Source organism: Tachysurus vachellii, chromosome 2, assembly GCF_030014155.1.
Source record: "Tachysurus vachellii isolate PV-2020 chromosome 2, HZAU_Pvac_v1, whole genome shotgun sequence".
In the NCBI taxonomy this organism is placed as follows: Eukaryota; Metazoa; Chordata; class Actinopteri; order Siluriformes; family Bagridae; genus Tachysurus; species Tachysurus vachellii.
Window position 1 is genome coordinate 20,615,190 of NC_083461.1, and position 25,816 is coordinate 20,641,005.

The 25,816-nt window shown below is 39.6% G+C and overlaps 2 protein-coding genes across 4 annotated transcripts; one reads left to right on the forward strand and one right to left on the reverse strand.

The window, feature by feature from the left end:
- The first annotated feature begins 421 nt into the window (after positions 1-421).
- top2a (DNA topoisomerase II alpha) lies at positions 422-25,816 on the forward strand. Of its 2 annotated transcripts, none has more exons than XM_060863322.1 (35): positions 422-566; positions 14,867-15,013; positions 15,163-15,253; positions 15,679-15,742; positions 15,865-16,010; positions 16,110-16,207; positions 16,546-16,758; positions 16,854-17,027; positions 17,197-17,298; positions 17,398-17,535; positions 17,657-17,795; positions 17,982-18,139; positions 18,262-18,387; positions 18,473-18,583; positions 18,887-18,992; positions 19,277-19,386; positions 19,496-19,588; positions 19,669-19,783; positions 20,057-20,178; positions 20,266-20,414; positions 20,664-20,895; positions 21,085-21,219; positions 21,536-21,736; positions 21,839-22,034; positions 22,137-22,228; positions 22,319-22,471; positions 22,569-22,652; positions 22,884-23,078; positions 23,161-23,290; positions 23,411-23,566; positions 23,925-24,081; positions 24,251-24,315; positions 24,398-24,529; positions 24,791-25,020; positions 25,447-25,816. In XM_060863322.1, exons 1-35 carry the CDS (start codon positions 447-449, stop codon positions 25,579-25,581), a joined length of 4,815 nt encoding a protein of 1,604 aa, XP_060719305.1. In that variant the 5' UTR covers positions 422-446; the 3' UTR covers positions 25,582-25,816. The 2 variants fall into 2 exon arrangements, with proteins under 2 accessions (XP_060719305.1, XP_060719313.1); XM_060863330.1 differs by lacking the exon at positions 422-566 and adding an exon at positions 14,047-14,263.
- On the reverse strand, positions 2,450-12,355 carry samd14 (sterile alpha motif domain containing 14). 2 transcript variants are annotated; one of them, XM_060863394.1, is made up of 9 exons: positions 12,237-12,355; positions 8,991-9,044; positions 5,883-6,040; positions 5,001-5,784; positions 4,125-4,212; positions 3,801-3,869; positions 3,572-3,710; positions 2,760-2,843; positions 2,450-2,680 (listed from the first exon to the last, which is right to left on the reverse strand). In XM_060863394.1, the coding sequence occupies exons 2-9, from the start codon at positions 9,031-9,033 to the stop codon at positions 2,495-2,497; spliced, it is 1,551 nt and encodes a 516-aa protein (XP_060719377.1). In that variant the 5' UTR covers positions 9,034-9,044; positions 12,237-12,355; the 3' UTR covers positions 2,450-2,494. The 2 variants fall into 2 exon arrangements, with proteins under 2 accessions (XP_060719377.1, XP_060719387.1); XM_060863404.1 differs by lacking the exon at positions 12,237-12,355 and having other exon boundaries at positions 8,991-9,100.

The window sequence follows — 25,816 nt, forward strand, 5'->3', positions numbered from 1 at the left end:
TTTTCTTTTTTTTTTTTTTTTTTGGGGGGGGGGGGGGGGGCGCTGGGGGGTTGGAGATGTCACTCTTGTCTGTCTTCAAAACTTGAGAGCCCTGTTATACTAATCAATAGGACTGATAATTTATGGTTTCAAATAGAACTAAAATTGAAATTAAATATGAAGGGATATACTAAGGAAGTGTTGAGTCTGAGACAACGGCTGTTATGTTTTACACATTTTCAGCTTTTAAGAGTTAAATGCATCTCTATACAATTGTAGTATAATTTTTTTATTGTTTGAAAAGCAATAATTACTAACCAGTACATAAAGTAGGAATAAAAGTCATGTGATTAAAATGTAAAACTATGGAAAATGGCATCTAATTTTACGGAGAAGGATTGTGTCTGGAAAAGTGCTGGGAGGTCAAACAAGCAAGAGAATGTTTTGATTGCAGAAGAAATTCATACATGTGGGATCCTCCCTTAAACTTGGCGATAAAGAACCTGTGTGAGACTTTCTTACAAGGAGAGATGTCAGCAAGGTTCATCAAATTCTGCCCCATTGATGAGGCAGCAACAGACTTTAAGGTAAACACACACACATACAGTGCTGCTTGAAACTTTGTAAACCCTTTAGAAATTTCTATATTTATGCTGACATGTGATCCAAAAATTCATCAGATATTAAAAGAAGTCCTGAAAGCAGCCGAATCAGACAAATATATTATACTTGCTAATATTTTATTCATGAAAATGTTCAAATATTATATCTGTGGCAAAAGTATGTGAACCTATAAGATTAGTATTTATTTTGAAGGTCAAATTAGAGTCCATCTGTTTTCAATCAGTGGGATGACAATCAAGTGTCAGTGAGTTCCCTGTTTTAGAATCAGAATCAGAATCAGGTTTATTGGCCAAGTGTGTTGACACACACAAGGAATTTGGTTCCAGCTGTTTGTGACTCTCAAAAGTACAGACATAAATAACACTATAATATACAATACAAGACAATACAGACTATATAAGACAATACAGACGACGAGATACAATATATGAGGATATGAGGATGAGGTTCCCCTATGAGTCTGGTTCCTCTCAAGGTTTCTTCCTTCCATTCAAGGGAGTTTTTCCTAGCCACTGCTGAGTCACCTCAGACTTGCTCATTTAAATATATCTAATATTAATCTTGAATTTTGTATTCTATTAATCTTTATATTATTCTTTATAATACAATATGCAGAGGCAGTAATGTGTATAACCTATATGGATGATGTGATGACTGACAGTTCTGATAATGCAGTACTTATAGATATGAAACAGGGAAAATAATTATGGTGAGTTGTTAATCAGGGTGATTGACTGGGGAAAGAAACTGTTCCTGTGTCTGGCAGTTTTGGTAAACAAGGCTCTGTAGCTTCTGCCAGAAGGGAGGAGCTGAAAGAGGATGTGTCCAGGGTGCGAAGGGTCAGTAGTGATTTTTCCTGCCTGGTTTCTGGTTCTTGTATGGTACAAGTCCTGAGGACTGGGCAGGGGGGGCACCAGTTATTTTTTCTGCTGTTTTAACTGTGCGTTGCAGTCTGTTCCTGTCCTGTTTTGTTGCTGCTAAAAACCAGATGGTGATGGATGTGTTCAATGACTGCAGTGTAGAACAGCTTCAACAGCTCCTGTGACAGACCGTACTTCCTTAATTGACGTAGAAAGTACATCCTCTGCTGGGCCTTTTTGATGATGGAGTTTATGTTGCACTCCCATTTCAGGTCTTGGGAAATGGTAGTGCCCAGATTTCACATATATACCCAACTTGCATATAATACCCAAAAAAAAAAAAAAAAAAAAAAAAAAGATTTTGGCATAAAACATTCCAAAATGTAATATTTGAATTAAACAAAACATATTAAATTATACAGTGTAGTGCTGTTGGTTAGTAGCCATATTTTTTGGATTTAATTACACAGAATGTATGAAAAATTCATTATTTTATAAAATGTCATAAAACTGGGGGCCCCTGGCACCATCTCAGGGCCCCCAGTTAGAACCACTGGCCTGGACTACTTGTTCTGAGCAGGTGTTGTCATTGAACAGGCTGTAAAACTGTTGGCTAAGTTACAGACACTCATGAAAAACTGATGCTGATTATCTGGAAAACTTTCTCTAACGGCAGGCAAAATGTCATTGTTTGTGTTAAACAAGTTGTGAATTTGTATGGTCTCCGATGTTTGAAAGCCAATGTTGACATTTGAAATCACCAAAACAAACACGCCCCTAACCCAAACTCAAAATCGGAGACCCTACCTTTAAATGATAAACTCTCATATATTACTTAATGATACAGGGATACCTTGAGATTTTGTTCTGCTTTCTAAACATTTTAGGACTCCAACAATTTGATGACCCGTTCATTTTGATTTGTAAATTTTCAAAAACTTTTATTCATTTTATGTCTGAATAAGTTACAATAATAAGAGGTCCTACATTATGTACAGCTGAAAAAGACTAAATCTATTGGAAGAATTCATTCATAAATCAAAATGCTTGCACTGAGTTTGAGAGGTCAGTAATTTTTGGCTGTCTCCATCATTTCCGTCCTCCCTCTTTTCCCTTTGGACGCCGTTCTGTTTTTCTGTCCTGTCTCTTCCACCTGATGAGAATGGAAGGATGGTCTTCTTTTTGACATTGAGGGGTTCGTCATGCTCATCACATCCCTGAAAAACATGCCATCGATCACGCACTTGCCTTAAAAGTTTTCTAGATAGAAAATACACTGATGGAAATTGAACACACCTCATCAGAGTGATCAGAAAGGCTTTGATACGGCTGCGATGACTCGTTTCTAGTGGACCTGCTGTCGTTTTTCAACTCCTCATCCTTCCAAAAGGAAAAGGGAAACAGTGAGTAGTTAATAGTTAATTAGTGGTAAACAGTAATTAATGACTACAGTCTATGTTCTGAGTCATAGATCACATCATAGCAAAAACTCATCATTGCTGTTTATTATATTGAGGCAAACTGGCAAGAACTGTCCACTAGGTTTTGTGAAAGGTGCTTGGACCCCTCAGATCGCTGCTTCCGTTTAAGGTGATGGAAGTTTTCACTAGGATTTGTGTTATTGTTGTTATAATTATTATTATTAACATATTAAAATATTTCATTACTTTTTTAAACAACAATGTCGCCACTTTAAGCCCTCTAGTTAGTTTTAGCTCCGTCCACATTGCTTGGCTCCTGCGGTACCTGGTGCAAATAACCTAATTAAATTCAACACGGTACAACGCTGAAGTGTAATTGATGGGAAAAGAGAAATACATTATTACAAGAGATATTGGATTGGGTTGGTAACTATTGTGTTCAACTGTAAAATGTTGAAAATATTGATGTGTAGTTAAGTTTAATTTTCCAACAAACAAGGAACATGAATTTAACCTTCAACAAAAACATCACCAGTAATAATAATAATAAAACACAATTGCAAAAGACTGCCTAAAGACCTTTGGCTCCCTATCTGCAGTGAAACATGTTCACAAGAGTCAAAACTACTCCAAAATAATAATCTAAGTCAATATAAAAAGAAAAATCATTATTAGTTCAATGGTAACCTCTGATAGAGACTTGGCTGGGGATTGGCTGGAGTTCTTTGGAGAACCAGAGCCCCTTATTCTCTCCGTCAGCCATGAGAAAGGCATGAACGGGGGAGCAGAGGAACGCAAGGAACGGTTTTCTGCTCTGTCCGGCTCCCTACAACCAACCAAGTATGTGATCAGAATAAATCCATGGAAATATACATGTACGGATTCACAGACATTTTGTAGCACATAGATTACGTACTGGTTTTCTGCGGCATGTCTGCTGGCTCGTTCCTTCCTGACCTTTCCATATGTGCGACGCAAAGTCACCCTGTGCAAAACACAACGGTTGGCCTGCAGATTAGGAACACTACAGTGGACTAAGTGTTTAATTCTTCTCATCAAGCAGAACTTTGTCAATTCTTTCATTAACTGTAGAATAGTAGTGTATGTACTCAATTTTTTGTTTACAGTTAGACAACATCCACAAAAACGTTATCTCTTGTATTACACCACCTATAAGCAGTCATTCTTTTGACAGAATTCAAAACATCCATGTGATAAAAACTATACATTGTGTACTGACCCGAGATCGAGGAAACGCCTCCTGGTCTTCTTGTCCAGCAGGACTGTTGGGCTGCTCGGCTCATCTGAACCAACATCATGAGCGTCATCTGAACACACATAATAAGACCCTGTCATGTAGGCAACAATAGTCCAAGGTTACTCAGTGTTATGGATCTGTTTTTCAGCTATAGCTAGGCAAAGAACAATCACAAGGTAAATTGTTGAAACTTTGACAAAACTTACAGATGAACTGAACCAAAAGAGAGAAGAGTTGGTATTCCCTTCAATAATCACAGAGTATTGTGGTAAATTAGATGTGCGCTGACATATGGACTTCAAGCTATGCCCCTAAATGTCCATTTCCATATACAGACTCTGTGCCAACTCTATATGTCCAGCAGCATATACTAAAATACCTTTGGGCAGAAGCCTAGTAAACATTTCAAGCAAAATGGAACATAGTTTTACCGGTGTTCAGTTGCCCACATCCCCTTTATTTCTGCCATTCTATTGGCTGTTCTATTAAATTATCAGTTAATAATTGTTGGCTGACCCATTTGTATGACTGAGTCAGACTATAAGACTGTTTTCAGAAGCATATGCAGGCAGGTTTGGGCTAAAAAACTGTTGCATCTGATTAGAAGTGTAATCAAGAAATCACGTCTTCAACCTGAGTTTTACAAGACCAGCTGCTTCTCCTCTGAATGGGAGATGTCATGTATTCTTAATGCCAAAGGTATAAATGTGTTTCTATCCACAAATCAATAAGCACTCTACCTTCAGTCCATTGTGTTCCACCGGTCACTCATGTGCTTTATAAGATGTGCACTTTGAAGTGTGTTATGATGGTAAAAACTGTACTGGGAGCTTTAGACCCGGGAAATTAACCTTCTACCTTCACTCTGAGAGTATTCCCTCTGGTGCAGGGGAGAATGATTCCTCTCATGTAGCTGGACTTGGTCTTTCTCATGCTCATGGGTTTGTTCTTTCTGGATATGGTCCCTCTTGTGCAGATGAGTTTGGTCCTTTTGTAGATGGTCCCCCTTTTGCAGGTGGGTGTGGGCCTTCTGGAGGCAGTCCCCCCTTTGAAGATGGGTTTGGTTCTTCTGGAGATGGCCCCCTTTTTGCAGATGGATGAGATCCTTCTGATTATGCTCCCTCTTGTGAAGGTCAATGTGCTCCTCTTGTTGCAGTCGGATATGGTCAGCGTCTTGGAGATGGGTGTGGTCCCTCTGGAGCAGGTGTGTGTGGTCCTCCAGGTGGAGTAATAGCTGGTCACCCTGGTGCAGGTCAGTGCCGTCCTCCAGGTGTAGTTGGGGATGATCCCTGTGCTGTAGGTGAGAGTTATCTTTGATATGCAGCTTTAGATGATCCCCTTCACCCATTTGGAGATTGTCCTCCTGGCCCTGCAAGAGATGATCCCTGTGGTGCATAGGGCTGTGCTCCTTCTGGTGCTGCAGGAAATAGTCTCCTTTGAACAGGTTGGTTGGAGACGAGGGATCCAGTAAGCATGCACTCCTTCGTCTTTGTTTTTTCTTTTCACTCTCACCTACCTCATAGGTAAAGGCTCTGTCCTTCATTGCAGGAGAGTAGGAAGTATGGAGGTCAGATAAGGGGGAGGGGCAGTGTAGGGACACATGGAGAGGTGAGCAGGAGCCAGACAACAAGCCACTGTAGCTCTGGTGCATGTGAATACACACAACCTTTGTTAGTCACACTTTAACAAACGACTTTATGTTCATTATTAGTAAAATTACAAACCGATATACACACACACCTTTCCATCAAGGCTGTCATCTCCCTCTGTGGAGCTGAGACTGTCCCGGAGACGTGACCTGGAAGGACGGTGCCTCCTGGTTTTTATAGACAGCTGAGCTTTAGCTTTTTGTAGGCTGCTGTCCAGTCGCTCGGTCTCAGGCACTGCATCTGTCAAATCTTACAAAAAAAAACAAAGATGAGAATCATTACTGGAGATACATAACCTGAATAGGCATCAGAGAGCAGGGCTGATTCTCTCTCTCTCTCACATGTGCACACACACACACAAAGGCATGCATGCTTTAGCAGCCGTAAAACACAGTGATGTCGTAAAGCAGGGCTGGAGCTCTATTAAACTGTCAGAAGCCACAGATTACCAAAGTGAATGATGTAACGATATCACACACACACGCACACACACACACGCACGCACACACACACACACACACACGCACACCAAATGAAGAAATTGTGGTACTTTAATGTCTGAGGAATGTGAAGACACTTCATCTGCCCTCTAGCCAAACTCATAAAGCATCAGAGCTGTTCCTGGATAATTCGAGCCTTATTATTTTTCAGCCTCCAGCAACCATAAGCTCCATAAACCGAGTAAGCCATCTGCTTATAAGTCTTAATCATGCCTAATAGGGAAATATCCAATGTACTGTTTGAGCTTTAATTACAGAATTTAAGTGAGAGTAATTCACAAGATCTAAGGTTGGGATCAAGGCCAGGGACAAAATTATCTTTCAGACAGTGCAGTTCAAATGGCTTAAACACCAAAATTGTCATTTTACAGAAAAAAAAAACGTTTGTTTGCAGTGAAGAAAGTAATAACACATTTGACCATTTCTCAGACGCTTGAGATAATATGGCGTGTAGACATTGTTTGGTTTAATATGTTACACCAGATACATATTGTTCTTGTGCCAAATTGGGAAAGTTTAAAAAATATTAACTGAAATATGAGAGTAGCCAGTGTGTCTATAACGTACAGGTTTGGTTGGATATATATTTTATAGATAGAGAAAGAGGAAAAAGGGATTAATGTCTGTACACCAGAAATATAAATACACGTGAAATACTTGTTTTCCACACAAAGGCTGAAAAAACAATGCCGCCTTTTCTAAACGCAAATTTTTTATTCTGGTTTCTGATCTTTATTGTGGCTTTTGAGCTAAAATGTAGTTAAATTCTGTAAACTCTGAATATTCAGTAGGTCTAAGCTGCTGAAAATGTCTCTTACTAATTGGATCACTGTAAAAAAAAAATCAAATAATTTTGTAAGCAGGTGTGATTCAATTTGTGAACGACTGATTATAATCTAATTTGACAACAGTTATGTGTGTGTGTGTGTGTGTGTGTAATAAAAATGTTACAAACAGACACAATGAAATATAATCAATATGTAGAAGCTGCTTGCTGTCAAACTCAATGCAAATGAAGAGCTCAGTCTTGGATAAAGCTTTTAAGTGAAGTGTAGTGTAGTGTAGTGTAGTGTAGTGAAGTGCAATGCAATATAGTGTTGTGTAGTGTAGTGTACGTTGTGTAATTGTCATGTAGTGTTGTGTAGCGTGATCTAGGTTGTGTAGTGGAGTGTACATTGAGTAATTGTAGTGTAGTGCAGTGTTGTGTAGTGTAGTGCAATGCAATATAGTGTTGTTTAGTTTAGTTTTGAGTTGTGTAGTGTTGTGTAGAGTGATCTATGTTGTGTAGTGAAGTGTACATTGTGTAATTGTAGTGTAGTGTTGTGCAGTGTAGTGCAATGCAATGTATTGTTGTGTAGTGTGATCTATGTTGTGTAGTGTAGTGTTGTGTAGTATTGTGTAGTGTAGTGCAATGCAATATAGTGTTGTTTAGTTTAGTTTTGAGTTGTGTAGTGTTGTGTAGAGTGATCTATTTTGTTTAGTGAAGTGTACATTGTGTAATTGTAGTGTTGTGTAGTGTTGTGTAGTGTAGTGCAATGCAATATAGTGTTGTTTAGTTTAGTTTTGAGTTGTGTAGTGTTGTGTAGAGTGATCTATTTTGTTTAGTGAAGTGTACATTGTGTAATTGTAGTGTTGTGTAGTGTAGTGTTGTGCAATGCAATGTATTGTTGTGTAGTGTTGTGTAGTGTGATCTACGTTGTGTAGTGAAGTGTACATTGTGTAATTGTAGTGTAGTGTTGTGCAGTGTAGCATTGTGTAGTGTAGTGCTATGAAATGTAGTGTGATCTACGTTGTGTAGTGAAGTGTACATTGTGTAATTGTAGTGTAGTGTTGTGCAGTGTAGCATTGTGTAGTGTAGTGCTATGAAATGTATTGCTGTGTATTGTGGTGTAGTGTTGTGTAGTGTAGTGCAGTGCAATATAGTGTTGTGTAGTGTAATCTATGTAGTGTAGTGAAGTGTACATTGTGTAATTGTAGTGTAGCATTGTGCAGTCTAGTACAGTGTAGCGATGTGTAGTTTTGTGCAGTGTACTGTTGTGTAGTGTACAGTACATTGTGTAATTGGTATGTAATGTTGTGCAGTGTAGTGTTGAGTTGTGCAGGGCAGAGTATTGTTGTGTAGTGTTGTGTAGTGGGATGTACATTGTGTAATGAAGTGTACATTGTGTTATTGTAGTGTAGCGTTGCACAGTGTAGTGTTGTGAAGTGTAGTGCAGCGTAGTGTAATATAGTGTAGTTTAGTGCAATGCAATGTAGTGTGATGTTGTGTGTGTAGCAAAGTGTACGTTGTGTAATTACAGTGTAGTGTTGTGCAGTGTAGTGTAGTTTGTGCACGTGTAGTGTAAATGCTTACAACAAAGAAGAGGTCAGCAACACTCACTGTACAAAATCTTGTAACAAAATCCATTCAGAAAATTAGCCAAAGCTACAGAGGCTCAACAAGCAGAAGGTGTAGAACATCAGCGTTGATTTAAACTGTCAAAGCAAAAGAGCTATATGAAGGTTCTATATGGAGGAGGAGGAGTGCACAGGAAGAGAACACGTGTACAGTATGGGATCCTGTTTCATGGTGGTGTCAGTGCTCTGGGTTTGATCATCCACTCACGAGTCGTGATGCACTGTGTGGAAATTAAAGGCTGGGATGATGCTCTAATGGAGGAGGGGGAAGGGGAAGAGAAAAGAGCGAGGAGGTCACTCACCAAACACATCTTCTTCTGTCTCAGCCAGCGGGGTGGACGACATGATGGCCTTATCTACAGACCAAAATATATATAGAGAAATCAGATGGCATTTTACACATTTTACACCATGAAAATACATTTGCATTTTTGTTGAAATATTTTTAGAAATGTATACTTAAAAATAAAACTATAAAAAAAATCGACAAATAAATTTACAATTTTTAGATCAGCTTCAAATTGATTATAGTCAACATTACATTGATTAGCATCATCTAAATATATAATTTTCTTTTATTTATTTATTTATTTTTAAATGCCAAGCTTGGATTGGCTGTTTGGCGTGGCACTTCACTTCAGAGGCCAGTAAACATACAATTTTAATAAAATTCTATATTTAAATGAAATGATAAGTTGATCCTAGGGGGGCACGGTGGCTTAGTGGTTAGCACGTTCGCCTCACACCTCCAGCGTTGGGGGTTCGATTCCCGCCTCCGCCTTGTGTGTGTGGAGTTTGCATGTTCTCCCCGTGCCTCAGGGGTTTCCTCCGGGTACTCCGGTTTCCTCCCCCGGTCCAAAGACATGCATGGTAGGTTGATTGGCATCTCTGGAAAATTGTCCGTAGTGTGTGATTGCGTGAGTGAATGGGAGTGGGTGTGTGTGTGTGGCCTGCGATGGGTTGGCACTCCGTCCAGGGTGTATCCTGCCTTGATGCCCGATGACGCCTGAGATAGGCGGTAGAAAATGAATGAATGAATGAAGTTGATCCTAAACATTTTTTTCTTGCTGAATCTTATTCATACCAAGAAGATGACCAATTTTTTACTGAGTCGACTGATTCATTATTCATTATTAATTCATACACTAATGATATGTTTATGAGAACTTACGAGAGCATTAAAGTTTATGAGAGCTTTTTAGAACCTATTTACATTTTATTAACAGAACCAATATCATGTCCTTCTGTCCACCTTATCTGTTCTCTCAAACACACACACACAGTGCTGACCAGTTGGTCAGATCAAGAGAGGTTGGCATACACAAACACACACAGACATTCATGCACACACATTTTGGCTGGGTGAAGAGAACAGGAGAGTAAGTCTTTGTGCCATCTGGTGTCTTCCACATACTGTATATAAGATAATCATGAGTGTAAACATTAAATGCTGCAAAGGAAAATATATTGCAGACTGAATAAGCAGCAAATCCTAAATTCTTAACAAGTCTCATGGTCTCTTTAACCACACTTCCCCCTAAACCCTGTTTATAACTCAATCCCTTTCCTTATACTAAATCCATCAGCTGATCAACAAGTATTAACCATCAAAAAGCCCTCATTCACTGCAGTTTTTATTTAATAGAAGTAGTATCTTAATTAGAATCCCAATGTATCTCAGATTATCTCAGAGGATCTTCATTTGAAGCTCTTCATATTCCCAGTGTATGTTCATTTCAAGGTCAGTGTGTCTCAGATCATCACGTGGTCTCTAAGTATCTTAACTAAAAGCCCACGGTATCTCAAGATTATTTATCTCAAGGTCACATAGTATCTTTATTTAAAGGTTACCATATCTCAGATGATATCATGCACTCATAGTATCTATATATTAAAGCTAATTATATCGCAGATGATATCATGGTATTGCAGATGTATCTCAGATTATCTCATGGAGTTAAGTCACCTCATTTAATGACCAAAGTGGTTAAAAATTAGGTAGTTAATATCTTTCAGAATTCCAACAATAGGGTTTTTGGAACAACAGGTTCCAAAAATACTGAAGTTTTTTGTTTCTTTTTTACAGATGATTATGTATGTGCATTAGGTGCAAGCCAATGCAAATAGTTTGAAGCATAAAGCTTAGATAATGTTCAGCTAACCTAAAAAAGTGGGTTCTCAGCAACGACAGCTGCCCCTCCACCCATAGCCAAGAGCACGCTCAATAAGCAAGAACTCTGTGGGGGATAAAAATTCATGAAATTCAGAACACACACATTTCAACACATTTTTAAAATGATATTACACTCATTGTTTCTCTGTCAAGGGACTCGGCTCAATTTGTATTATAATAAGACCCCATAATGCATCAGTGCACCTCTGATACGAAGCTAATGGCCATAAACCCCCACACACACACATTAACATATACACACACATCTATACAGCATCCCTGCTAAGTAGCTGACAGGCCGGGAAAATGCTATAGCAAACAAATCAATACGGAGATGGCTGAAGATAAAATTGACTTCTGCATTGGTCAGCAGATCTGTTCCTGCTCTCACTGAGCAAAAAAATAAATAAATAAATAAAAGATGTATAGCATATGACATGCATTTGATAAGGCATTTCTAAACATGATCATTTTCTATAACAGAAGTTCTCAGACAGAACGTTTTGATAGTAAGAGAATAGTAACGGCTCATATTACTATAGTAGCAGCTCTTTCATGTAGGACTTTTAAGGTCAACGAGACTCTCGTGAGGTAACGACCTGTTTATAGCTGCTATAGCGTAAGTGAGTACAGGAACAAGGATATTCCAAATGTTGCATGTAACTAAGAAATGGACAAAAATGATGATGTGTCATTCTTTCATAATTTAAAAACCTGCAACTGTTGTTAAATTTCTTTGGTGGTAAAGGAAGAATTATGCTGTTATAGGAATATAGTCACTTTCAGGGTGGGAATAGAGTTTCTACTTCATCAAACCACCCACTTTTTGGTAAATTTTTGGGTTGTTGAATCTTATTCCATCGTGTGTTAACTCTATAACCCACACTGAGATAACAATAATCATAAACGACATCACAGCACAGACACAAATGAATATTAGCAATATTTAACAACATTTATATGACAGTTGAGTCATATAAAAACTCAAAAATGACAAAATGGCCAAGACAGAATGAAGCAAAAATGACATTAAATGTCTGAAACGAAAACCGTTATTTTTGATGGCTCTGAAACAATTATACAATCCAAAACAACAATTAATAAAAGTCAAAAAACACTATTTTGGTGCACAACTTAGTAAATCAAGAGTTGCTGTTTTCTTAGATTTAGATTGTGCTTAGATTTTCCAAATACCTTCATAGAGACATAGTTAAGAGCAGCTGTGTAATTCCCTTTAACTGAACAGAAGGCACCATAAATTCATACATTTTTCATTGAAGCAAATGGAAGAAAGAGAGAGAGAGAGAGAGAGAGAGAGAGAGAGAGAGAGAGAGAGAGAGAGAGAGAGAGGAATGGAGGAAGTGAGGGAACCCACCTCTGGTTAGAAGCGCTGTCCCAGAGAGTTGCTAATATGCCTGATATGCCGTTTAGATCTCAAGCTAATTCTTAAATTTCTCTCTCTTTCTCTCTCTCTTTCACAGACACACACCTATACACATATACACACTTACACACGCATACAGAAAAGCACACTCTCCGAGACCTGAGGAGCATCTGGGTACAGGACAACTGCTCTGTTCACACCCAAAGGCTGTGATGAGATGATGTGGTGGAGAGAGAGAGCGAGAAAGAGCGAGAGAGAGAGAGAGAGAGCGCGAGAGAGAGAGGGGGAGAGAGAGAGAGAGAGAGAGAGAGAGAGAGAGAGAGAGAGAGAGAGAGAGAATGGAGGAGGGGTAACGTAATATATGTCCATGAATCAGTCCATCCTCTATTCCCACTAAAAGACTGGTTCACTGATGGGAATATCAGCTCTTTTTTTTGCACTTGGCTCGGCTTATTATTGAGAGTTGATTCTTTTGGCTCACAAACAGCTCCTTGCAAGTTTTATTTTTTAAATAATCTATTTACAAACCCAGCAAGTGGTACATAATTCTGAATACTGCATGTTTATGAAATTTTACTGAGGGAATCACAGGATCTTAGTAAAAGCACTGACTCAAAGACCAAAACAGTTTGACTCATTCATAAACATACTCTGCTTCTTAATGGAAGGAAATGGGTTTCAAATGCACTTATTTTAATTTAATCATATAATAAACTTTATAATAAAAACAATTTACAATCACTATAACAGGACCACCAGCCTGTTTGTTCTTGCAGCTATTAGATCAGCCAGTCTTGCATAAAATCATGCAGATTCAGGTCAAGAGCCACATTTAGCATGAATGTGATCTCAGTGACTCAGTGATGGAACAGAATGCTTTGGAAGTTGGGATTACTTATCAGTAACTTATCAGTCTGGTTAGAGGAATTTAGAAACCGATCTCCTGGGATTTTCAGAATAGTGAAAAAAAAATCTACAGTAACTCGAAGTACCCACTCTTTACAGCCGCGGTGAGCAAAAAAGCATCTCAGAATGTTGAATGTAGTGTATGGTGAGAGGTGTGGGATGTGGAAAGCCTAGTGGTTAAGGTGTTGGCCTACCGATAGGAAGGTTGTGAGTTTGAATCTGAGGTCCACCAAGCTGCCACTGCTGGGCCCCTGAGCAAGGCCCTTAACCCTCAGTTGTGTAAAAAATAAAATAAAAGTATGTCACTCTGGATAAGGACATCTGCAAAATGCCATAAATGATTAAATTCATTATTAATAATTAAATGCTGATACAAAACACACATTGATATAAATAAAAACGTTTGCTGATGCAAAACTTTTACCATATGTATATGGTATAATATTTTATTATATTCATATATTACATATTATAACCCTAACTTTAACTAAACAATGATGAAGCATATAAACTTTACCAAAGGCTATAAACAATTTTGGATTTTGTCACTGACTTCATACACTTTTGCCAGTGCAATGATTTGAGTCATTGTTTTGAATCATGTTCAACAGTTATTTCATGATTATTCGTAGAATATATATTATTGCACCTTTAAGACAGATGTTTAGTGATCCGTTTGGGTGCAGAAAGAGTCGACTCTTATTGATGTGCTGAGCAGATTACGTTTTTATTATTTTACATAAAAAACAAATAAAAAAAGAAGAAACTTTTTTAAATTAAAAACTATTCATGTCTCGTGGGCCCGCCTCCTCTCCACTCTGATTGGTTAATCCGTCGTGGCGGGAGGAAGCGCTGCTCTGGTTTGAAATTTGAAAATAACTGTCGCTCGCGCTGGTGCGGTTAGCAGTAGGGGTAGAAAGCGAGGGCAAAACCCGATTAGATAGGTCCAGTACAAGTCTCATTCGGTGTAATTTAGTATCAGGAAGCTTGCAGGTTCTGATTTGGTGATTTAACCCTAACCTAAATTACCTAATTGAGGAATTATTTGCGTTGAAAGGCAAACATTTCCGCCTGAGGTGGTTATAATGGCTACAATGGAAGGACCACTGAAGGTAAAAAGATTAAATAAAAACACGTTAATTACAGTTTATATGTAATTAGTTGTCATTTTTGAGTGTCATGTTGGTTTTTAAAGGTTTGTGTGTGTGTGCGCGCGCGTGTGTGTGTTTGTGTGTGCGCGCGCGCTGATTAGCCTAAGTTAAGCATAAAACACAAAATCCTGTCTCATCGAATGGCACAAAATTGAGTGAAGTCGACTTTGCATCATCACTAAAGTTTGAGTTCAAATAAAAATGTTATGCAATGATCTTCCTTTGTCAGTTCGTGTGGAAAATAGTAATCGGAGCCGCCATTAATATAAACTATCGGTTCTGTTCTCTTTACAAGTCATTAAACTTTATAAACATAATAGTTTCACTAATATCTTAAAGCTAGCCCTTTGGATCACTAAAAAACCAAAACTAATGGAAAGGGAAGTGTTCATTGTAATTTAGATTTGAATTTAAATACTATTCTAAGTGCTGAACATGTGGCTAAAATCATCACCACACATTCTTTGCCTGAGATGGAAGGAATAAAAGTGATGGTCCTTGTGGTGCTGTTTTTCTTGTACCACAGCAATCGACTTATGTATCTTCTTTCAATCTTCTCCTCAGACTTTGTTTGAGAACAAGGCCCTGAGCAAGCCAAAAAAGGATGATAAACGGCTCTCTGTGGAGCGCATATACCAGAAGAAGACACAGCTGGAACATATCTTGCTCCGGCCAGACACCTACATCGGTTCTGTGGAACCCGTCACACAGGTCTGTATTCGTACACAGTCATAAGTGTCCCACCCGCATACATGCCCACCTGCCTCCAGGAGGATCTCTATACATGACCAGGGCTGTGGAAATATTTTGTACATCTGTGTAACTAAACACACGTCTTCTATTCTCTTGTCATTTCTCAGCAAATGTGGGTGTTTGATGAAGCGATAGGGATGAACTGCAGGGACATCACGTTTGTCCCTGGACTATACAAGATCTTTGATGAGATCCTGGGTACGTCTGTGCGAACCTCAATTACTGCGTACTTCGGATTCCTCAGCAGCTGAGTTCTTTACTAAAAAAATTGTCAAAAAAGTACAGTGTACTTCGTGCTGTCCTGTATCACGTAACACTAGTCTCTCTATATTGAATTCAATGTGTTCTGTTTTCAAGTTTCTACTCCATCATTACATGTTAGTTATGTTTGCTTTGTTTACTGTTTGTTTTGTAATGATTAGTTTGGTGGCTGTTGTAACGATCCTTGAATTGCTTGTTTCATTAAAAAAAAAATGAAAACTACAAGGCATGTTATACTCCAGAAAGTTAGAATATTGTGATGGTCAGTCTTAGTGGGAAGATAATTATGCATCACTTTATTGTAATAGTATGTAAAAGGTTTGTTTGGTTTGTTTTTTCACTCCATTTTATTTAATTTACAGTCAATGCTGCAGATAACAAGCAGAGAGACAGCAGCATGAACTGTATCAAGATCACCATTGACCCGTGAGTGCTGTAATCCTCTGTAGACTTTTAGAAATTAATATATTGGGGTTGGGAGTCAAAATTGTTAAAATAAAATTAAAAATTGTTGTACCATTTTATGATCGGTTTTTGGTCCACACCAGAGAGAACACCAGCATCAGCATCTGGAACAATGGAAAGGGCATTCCTGTGGTGGAGCACAAGGTAGAGAAAGTGTATGTGCCGGCACTCATCTTCGGCCAGCTGCTCACCTCCAGCAACTACGACGACGACCAGAAGAAGGTCACGGGTACGACACCGATCTTTGAGTCATGCCCTGGAGCGGTGAGATGTGCTTAATTCTTATGGATGGCACTTTTATTTATTTTTCCCCTTTTTTCTCCACTAGGTGGTCGTAATGGATATGGTGCCAAGCTGTGCAACATCTTCAGCACAAAGTTCACCGTGGAGACGGCATGCAGGGAGTCCAAGCAGTGTTTTAAACAGGTCTGAAAGCTCGGGTGTTCGAATGATAGAATTTAAAGCACTTTAAAAAATGCTGTTATAGGAAAATATTTTCTCAAAAGTTACTTTACAATTACAGCATGAAAGTTTTTTTTTTTTATTCCTTACTTAGTAAAATTCCAACATGATGTAAACAAAATGGTGAATATCATTATGGTCTGGATATAATGAACGTGTGTGGTATAAAATTTAATATTAATAAACACAAGTTTTCCTTAATGATGCTGCTTGAAATGGTAGAGATCTCAACACATTTGAATGAATTTAAACTATGAAGACTTGGTATAAGAATAAATTATTTGAAATGTTCTACACTGCAGACGTGGTACAACAACATGAGTCGTGCAGGTGAGGCCAAAATCAAGCCGTTCAGTGGTGAAGACTTCACATGCATCTCCTTCCAGCCTGATTTGGCCAAATTCAAGATGGAGTCTCTGGACCGTGACACGGTGGCACTGCTGACGAGGCGTGCGTATGACATTGCTGGTGCCACCAAAGGTGTCAAGGTGGTTCTCAATGGAACCAAAGTGCCTGTAAGTGCTCCTGATCTGCTGTTGTGCAGTCTGAAATGCCTCAAACAGATTCATGAAACTTAACATTAAGGTTCTGTTTTAATTGTGTTTTTCAGGTGAGTGGGTTTCGCAGCTATGTAGACCTGTATGTGAAGGACCGAACAGATGAGATGGGTTCTCCTCTTACTGTAGTCCATGAGATAGTCAACCCGCGTTGGGAGGTCTGTCTCACAATGAGCGAGAAAGGCTTCCAGCAAGTCAGCTTTGTCAACAGCATCGCCACCACCAAGGTGCTCATGCAATGTGTAACTTCATTACTGCCTTTCATAGATGTTAGCTCCAAGCTGCTTTAAGTCCTGTTGCTCTTTAGCAAAAGGCGTTGGTTAATTTCAGCAAGAAAACTAGCCTGGCTTGCTCTCTAGATTAGAATTGTTTAAAGTCTGTGCTTGTGTGCTTTAGGGTGGCAGACACTCAGACTATGTTGCTGACCAGATTGTGTCCAAGATGATTGAAGTGGTGAAGAAGAAGAACAAAGGTGGTGTAGTAGTCAAGCCCTTCCAGGTAACCCAGGACGCATGCTGTTCTGAATTATCTGCCAGATTAACTCATGCTGATTCCCTTGTTCCTGAAACACTGAGCGATTATGTGTGTGTCTTTCAGGTGAAGAACCATATGTGGCTATTTGTAAACTGCCTGATTGAGAACCCCAGCTTTGATTCTCAGACCAAAGAGAACATGACGCTGCAGCAGAAGAGCTTTGGCTCCACCTGTACGCTCAGTGAGAAGTTCATCAAACAGGTCTTTTTCTCTCTAACACACACACACACCTAAATCAAAAGGATTTGACATTACTAGAGCCGAGTTTCAATTAAAGACATGAGTTTTAGTAAGCACTGCTTTGTGTTTTCTCTGTTCACAGGCAAACAGCTGTGGCATCGTGGACAGCGTGATGAACTGGGTGAAGTTTAAGGCTCAGACTCAGCTCAACAAGAAGTGCTCAGCTGTTAAACACTCCAAGATCAAGGGCGTACCAAAACTGGACGATGCCAACGATGCTGGTACACAAGTCATCCTAGAACTATATTAGTATTAATGTATTAAAAACACTTCCTTGCAAAATAGCTTACATTAGCTTGTATAAGGTTTTAGCCTAGTCTGCTTTGTAGCACAGGACTGTATCTGTGGTTTTTTTTGTGTGTAAAGTTTGGCTTGAATTTAAACTTTTGTGCTGCACGTATGTTTAGGTGGTAAGAACTCCGCTGGCTGTACTCTGATCCTTACCGAGGGAGACTCGGCCAAGACCCTGGCCGTGTCTGGACTTGGCGTGGTGGGTCGAGATCGCTACGGCGTTTTCCCCTTGCGTGGAAAAATGCTCAATGTGCGGGAAGCCTCACACAAACAGGTGTGAATAGTCAGATACTTGGTTGTGCCAGCTGAAACCTCTACACACAAAATAAACTGTCATGACATATGAAAATGATTGTACTTATGCATTCGGTTTAAAAAAGTCATTGTGTGTTTAAGATCATGGAGAACGCTGAGATCAATAGCATCATTAAGATCCTGGGTCTGCAGTACAGGAAGAACTACAGTGATCCTGAGTCTCTCAAGTCTCTGCGCTATGGCAAGCTCATGATCATGACAGATCAGGTCAGCCATGAGCCTTAATCTGCTTACTGGCTGAGTGTAATGTTCTGATTTTTATATTAACGTGTGGTTTATCCACCTGCTTCAGGATCAGGATGGCTCCCATATCAAAGGGCTGCTCATCAACTTCATCCACCACAACTGGCCCTCGCTGCTGCACCACAACTTCCTTGAGGAGTTCATCACACCCATAATTAAGGTGTGTGTTCTAATATTCACAAGCTTAAGAAATCTTATGTTCATACGGTTATACATTACTAAAAGTGTAAAAGGATGTTCGGTATGAACATATAGTGAAATAAAGGTCATGGCATAAGCACAGGACCGTCTTATTACAGCTACAGTTCTCCAATCTGCATTGTTTTGTATGCTAGTCAAAAATTGTGTGAGCATCAATATGTGCAGCTTTAATTGTCTATAAGCATGCAAATATACAATATATATCCAAACCGTTAGATGTCTCATCACCACCCATATGGGCCTTTATTTGCTCTCTCTGCAGGCATCGAATAAGAAGCAGACACACTCCTTTTATAGCATCCCAGAGTTCACAGAGTGGAAAGAGAAGCAGAGCAGTCTGAAATCATGGAGGATCAAGTACTACAAAGGTTTGTCCCTAAAAACCTGTGGTAGTCCGACGCTATACGTAAGCAGCTAGTCTTTTTCCCAAATAAGTTCTGCATGGCACATGTTGAGGTAATAAGGTCACGATTAAGTCACGGTGATGGTTCTGAATTTACTGTTAATTCTTTTTTATTTACTTCTCTTCCTATAAAAAAACCAGCACAGGTTCTACATTTTATCATATGGGATTGTGGCTATCAAAATGTTTTGTTTAAGCCTTTAAATTGTTTTGTTCTGACCTGGCGTGTAATTGTTGTTTCACCTCAAGGTTTGGGTACCAGCACAGCCCAGGAGGCAAAAGAGTATTTCTCGGACATGGCGAGACATCGCATCCCGTTTAAATACTCTGGAGCGGCCGATGACGAGGCGATCACCCTTGTAATCACTGCCCTCATTATTTTTATTTATTTTTTTACAGAAATGTTTTGCAGAAATGACTGCAGTTTATAAAGTATTTACTTCAGTGCAATTTATTCTCTGCTCCTAGGCCTTTAGTAAGAAGAAAGTGGAAGAGAGAAAGGAGTGGCTCACCAGCTTTATGATCAACAGGCGACAGCGCCGGGAGCATAACCTGCCTGAGGTTAGAATGGCAATAATTAGATTGAAATATCTGATTTAATTGTGTAAAATGCTAATTCTGGTGTGTTTTTGTGAGAGCAGGAGTATCTGTATGGAAAGACGACTACATCGCTCTCCTACCATGACTTTGTCAACAAGGAGCTGGTGCTTTTCTCCAACTCGGACAATGAGCGTTCTATCCCATGTCTGGTGGATGGTGAGATGTCTATATTTTACAGAAGTACACATGGATGCAAAAGGCCATAGATTCACTATGAGAACATGTGCTAATCCTGTCAGTCTAGGCAGGCTTGTGGAGTTTTTTTTGGCAGAGGTTACTCATGGCTCTCTTTGGACAAGCCTATACACTGTTCACATGAACTTGTCATTTACGTACACTACTCTTTTTGTGTACATTAGTCATTTTATTTATTTATTTCCCTCCTTTTCCTTTCAAAATAATCATTCGACTAATTAATTTGGGTGTCAGGTCTGAAGCCAGGACAGAGGAAGGTACTGTTCTGCTGCCTGAAACGAAACGATAAGCGTGAGGTGAAGGTGGCCCAGCTTGCTGGTTCTGTAGCAGAGATGTCTGCTTATCACCATGGAGAGGTAAACATTTAGTTTTTCTTCTGTGTTCTGGACTGTAACTGTTCTGTAACTTTACTAACTATAGAGTTTTATAAAATTTTTGTTTAGATTTCACTTATGATGACCATCGTTGGCCTGGCACAGAACTTTGTGGGCAGCAACAATCTGAACCTGCTGCAACCTCTGGGGCAGTTTGGTACACGCCTTCACGGTGGCAAAGACTCTGCCAGCCCCAGATACATCTTCACCATGCTTAGGTACAAGAGTGTGTGTGTGTGTGTGCGTGCGTGCATGCGTGTGGACACACAGACTCAGTTCATGGTTGTATTAAAGCTGCATCTATTCTATATATCTGCTGTTGTGTAGAAAAGTTATTGAACCAAATTATGCATTTTAAAATAGTTCACTAAAATTTCATTGAGGACTGAGCATGACTCAAACAGCTGAATAGAGTATTTTATTTTGAAGTTTTGTGTGTTAAATGTTCTACTTCTCTCTCTTTCTAGTCCTTTGGCTCGGCTCCTTTTCCCTGCTGTGGATGACAACCTTCTGAAGTACAACTATGATGACAACATGCGTGTTGAGCCAGAGTTTTATGTTCCCATCATCCCACTTGTACTGGTCAATGGCTCTGATGGCATTGGTACGGGTTGGGCCAGTCGAATTCCTAACTATGATGTGCGTGAAATTGTCAACAACGTCCACCGCATGCTTGGTGGCCAGGAGCCTCTGCCCATGGTCAGTTACACCAAACAATGAGTGTTATCTGTTAGACAGGAAAAACAATTCCACCAAATTTACTCTGTAGGAGGCTAACAGCCAGAGTGTGTAACTTAGCTTAGATTGGTCTCTGAATTACATAAAATAATGAAAGGAAATGTGTATATATTTATTTATTTTTCCTGAAGATGATGTTCTCTTATACAGTTGCCTAGTTATAAGGGCTTTAAAGGTACCATTGAGGAGCTGACAACTAACCAGTACATGAACAGCGGTGAGGTGGCCATTATTGACTCCACCACCATAGAGATCTCAGAGTTGCCTGTGAAAACCTGGACTCAGGTCAGTAGTCGTGAGCTATTTTATTGTCCACTACCCATTTGTTTTACTTGATTTTCTTTCTCTACCTTTCACCAATACTTTGTAACCCTCTCTATATAAAGTTGCCGTAACTCATGTTACAGCACCACAGATTCCATGCAACTATGCTGAGGATCCTTTGACTAGCTCATTTTACATAGATGTGCAAGGAAACCTGTACAAGGATGTCATTTTCATCGTGTCAATGTTTCAGTAGTTAATGGTTAACTTTACTTTCAATGTATGCACATAAAATAGGAAAAATGAAATAGTTGCTTGTGCGCCGTGTTCCCTTTAGACATACAAGGAGAACGTGCTGGAGGTGATGCTGAATGGCTCTGAGAAGGTGCCCGCACTGATCACAGATTATAAAGAGTACCACACGGACACCACCGTGCGCTTTGTGGTCAAAATGACAGAGGAGAGGCTGCGGGAGACTGAGGCTGCAGGGTTGCACAAAGTCTTCAAACTCCAGAACCCACTCACCTGCAACTCCATGGTAAACTCCATGCACATCAGCCACTGATTGTATATGTGATTAGTTCACGAGTGTGTGGCAACATTAACTGTCGTTCTAAACCTCCTGCACCTTGATGTACAGGTGCTGTTTGACCATGTGGGCAGTTTGAAGAAGTATGAGACTGTGCAGGACGTCATGAAGGACTTCTTTGAACTTCGTCTAAAGTATTATGTGCTGAGAAAGGACTGGCTGCTTGGTATGCTGGGAGCCGAAAGCGCCAAGCTCTCCAACCAGGCACGTTTCATTCTGGAGAAGATCGAGGGAACACTCGTCATTGGTGAGAGATTCAAACTGTCTTCTTTTTCTCTGTGTGTGTGTGTGTGTGTGTGTGTGGTTTTTAATGATTTTTTTTTTTTTTATTGTATTTACCGATTTTCAGAGAACAAGCCCAAGAAGGAGCTAATTCGCATGCTGCAGGAGATGGGCTATGACTCAGATCCTGTTAAGGCCTGGAAAAAATCTCAGGAGAAGGTACTCTAACAGGATACGAAATGTAACAAGCCTTGCTTTTTACTCTGTTCTGCATGCGTGAGCTGTAAATGTCTGCGTGTTTCTTTCCAGGATGTTTTGGAAGAAGAGGCAATGGATGACACTGAGGAGAAGGAGAAAGAGGAAGAGACATCAGGACCTGACTATAATTATCTTCTGAGCATGCCCATGTGGTTCCTCACTAAAGAGAAGAAAGATGAACTGTGCAAGCAAAGAGATGAAAAGGTTAAGACATGAACAATTAAACACATGAGCCATAATCATGGCTAAACTAGATCATGTTGTTTTTTTATATTTATTTATTTATATATTTTGGTAATAGATGAATGAGCTGAGTATACTGAAGAGGAAGTCTCCTTCAGATCTGTGGAAGGAGGATCTCGCTGCATTTACAGAGGAGCTGGAAGTAAGCCTGAACTCTCTTAGAGACCTAATGGAAAGCATACAGATGAAAATGTAAATCTTACACTAAATGGCTTGCGAAGGCAACACGATAAATAAGGAATAAAATACTTCTGCTACATAAAAATATTTAGTGTCTGATTATTTACTCCTAAGTGTTATTCCTTTCTTATACCACAGCAGGAACAATTGCAATTTTTGAAACTGGTGTAAGAAATTTCTTCTTTCGCTGCAGCGTGTGGAGCAGGCTGAGCGAGCTGCCCAGAGCTCAGTCACCCAGGTCAAGGTCAAAGGAGGCAGATCCAAGGTGGTGAAGATGAAGAATGAGACCATGCCCACCCCACAGGGCCGCCGTGTCATTCCACGCATCACCAGTGCTATGAAGGACCAGGCTCTCAAAAAGGGGGGCGCCAAGAAGGGCAAACTCAAGGTGTGTGTGATGGCAGTGTTTATACTACGGCGCTTTTCTGCTTTTTGCTTTCCTGTGTTTATCTAAACCCGTGTTTTGGCAGTCTGAGAAAGATGGCAGTGTGGTGATTAAGATGGAATTTGGTGATGAGGAGGCTGAAGCAGGAGATTCTCCGGAGATGGGACTCGCCGCTCGTCTGACCAAAAAAGTCAAGAAGGGACCCAAAGAGAAAGGTACTTTATAAAATGAAATCTATTACCTTTATTAAAGTCTGTTCATTTGGAATGATGTAATGCACTGGTCTTATTAACCTGCAGCTTCAGAGTATCTGATGTGTGTTCATTCCTTTTTAGGTTCTAAGTCAGGGAAGCAGACTACATTGAAGTTTAAACCAGTCAAGAATCATCTGTTGTCGTCTGAGGAGGAGAGCGAGGAAGATGATTTAGACATGCCCACAAGTGCACGTGATGCTGTGGCTCCCAAACAGCAGCGGGTCAGAAAAGCTAACGGTAAATGCAGTTTAACACCCTGTTATGGTCCAAAGTGATGCCCCCAATTGGTCAGAAGGTGATTTAATGTTAATTATACTGTAGTAAAAGCTCCTTCACAGGGACTTGCACAGTAGACACATGATTAAAGATGTCTCATTGCTCATACGGTGATGTTTTCTGAAAACTGAGAAGTTGCCACTTTACTGCTTCTGAGTAATGTTAGTTTTTATGTATTTCTAGCTACTAAAACATAAGTGCAGTTAAGTGTGCTTGCCTGAACAAATAACGGCACAGACTTTACATTCTAAAACATTAAACTCCAGTAACCGAGTGTGTGTTGTTTCTTGTTAAATATATCTGAATTTGTGCATTTCAGCTGATGTTAAGTACTCTTTATCTGAGAGTGAGGATGAAGCTGGAAACTGGGAGAGTTTGGGCAAAAAGAAGGCTCAGGAACTTGATGCCGAGGATTTGTTTGTCCCAGAACCTAGTGCTCTATCTGAGAGTGAGCAGGACTCACCCGCCCCACCTCCGTGAGTTGTGCATTAACATGTAATAATAAAGGGGAAGAAACCTTGCTTATTCCTACAGCTTCAACATTAAACCCTCCAGTAACGTTAAAGGTCTTTGCTGCTTTACTCACTTTTACATGTCATTTCTGCAGCCATTTCTTCTTATGATACCCCTAAATCTCTCTTACAGGAAAAAAACGGTGACACAAACAAAGAAAGACAATTTGGACAAAGACGTGAAGAGCACGCTCACCTGTAAGAAGCCTGACGAGTTGAATATTGCATATTAGTCATAATTGCTGTTTTATCACTAATATCTACATGTGCATGCATACAGCTGAAAGCAGTGCTTCTAAACCTCCACCCAAGCCTAAAGAGAAAGCGGTGAAGAAAGCAGCTGATGGCATTGCAAAGAAACCAGCGGCGAAGAAGACGACCACGGTTCCCAAAAAGAAAGCAACTGTGACTGGTAAGTTTTACTGTAGACGCGTCTATCTTGAACATATTTAAATTGTTTCCTCTGATTTATGGAGCCTCTCAAGAATCAGCACTTTCTAACAGTGTTTAATAAACGGTTTTAAGAAAACTTCACCATATCACTCATTGTGCAGCCCTGCGAATGGGCTGTTACTATGGAAACAAAAGTATCTGAGTGAGCATGTTAGGATGAACCTGTGATTTGCTTGACCCACTAGAATTCAGCAGATCTGTAATTTCTTGTGTTCTGTAGATGTCAAGCAGCCATCGATCCTCGACGTGCTGTCCAAACCTTCCACCGCTAAAAAGAGCACGGCCAAAAAACAGGCCACATCCAGTGAATCTGACACTGCTGCCCCTGCACCAGCAGCCAAAAAGGCAGCCGTGCGTAAAAGGAAAGTGCTCACGAGCAGCGACGATTCAGACAGCGACTCAGATGAAGGAAACCTCATGGCCCGCCTCAAAAGCAAAGCTGCAGGAAAGGTATTGATTTTTTTTATTTTATTTTGTGTGTGCATCAGATTTTCAAACTTCTGTCTTTAGGGCAAATTTTGGTTATTTATTAAAGTCAAATGGATTTTTATTGCTGAACATCACACAAACACACAGGTTCAAGAGGTTGTATAGCAGGGGTAGTATGGATAAGTGATGGAACTTTTAAGACTATTTGCAATATCTTTTAAAATTAACCGTGTGTTGTGGCTTTTTTTTTTTTTTTTTTTTTTTTTTTTTTTTTAAATTTTATGCTCTTTAAAAGGAGGGGATAAAGGTTAGTAGGAGCACAGTATAATCCTGCATTGTGATTTTTAACACTGTTATTATAAAGTAAGTAAATAATCACGGATCTCTTCAGTGCACACTTGAGAACAACTGAAACAGCTGAACCAAATATCTTTTTGATGTGTTTAGAAAAGTAAGCAAGGCGATGACGACAGCTTTTCCCTGGAATTGACTTCTTCTGCCGTGGCACCGAGAAGCAAAACGGCACGCAACACAAAACCAGTCAGATACATGCTGGACTCCGATTCAGAGGATGACTTTTAGCCTGTTTACCTTACCGTCATGGTGCTAGAATGAAGCCAATGTTGTATATATTTTAAAACTTGAATTCAGTTTTAATTCCTTCATTAGCCTTTAATGTTCACTCTTTAAACTTCTCAAAAGAAATTCTGATGTGGAAATGTCGAATCTATTTGTTTGACTTGTAAATATTTTCTATATCTTTTTCTACTAATTTTTTAAAAAAGATAAATAAACTTTAGCTATGACCTCTGTTTCC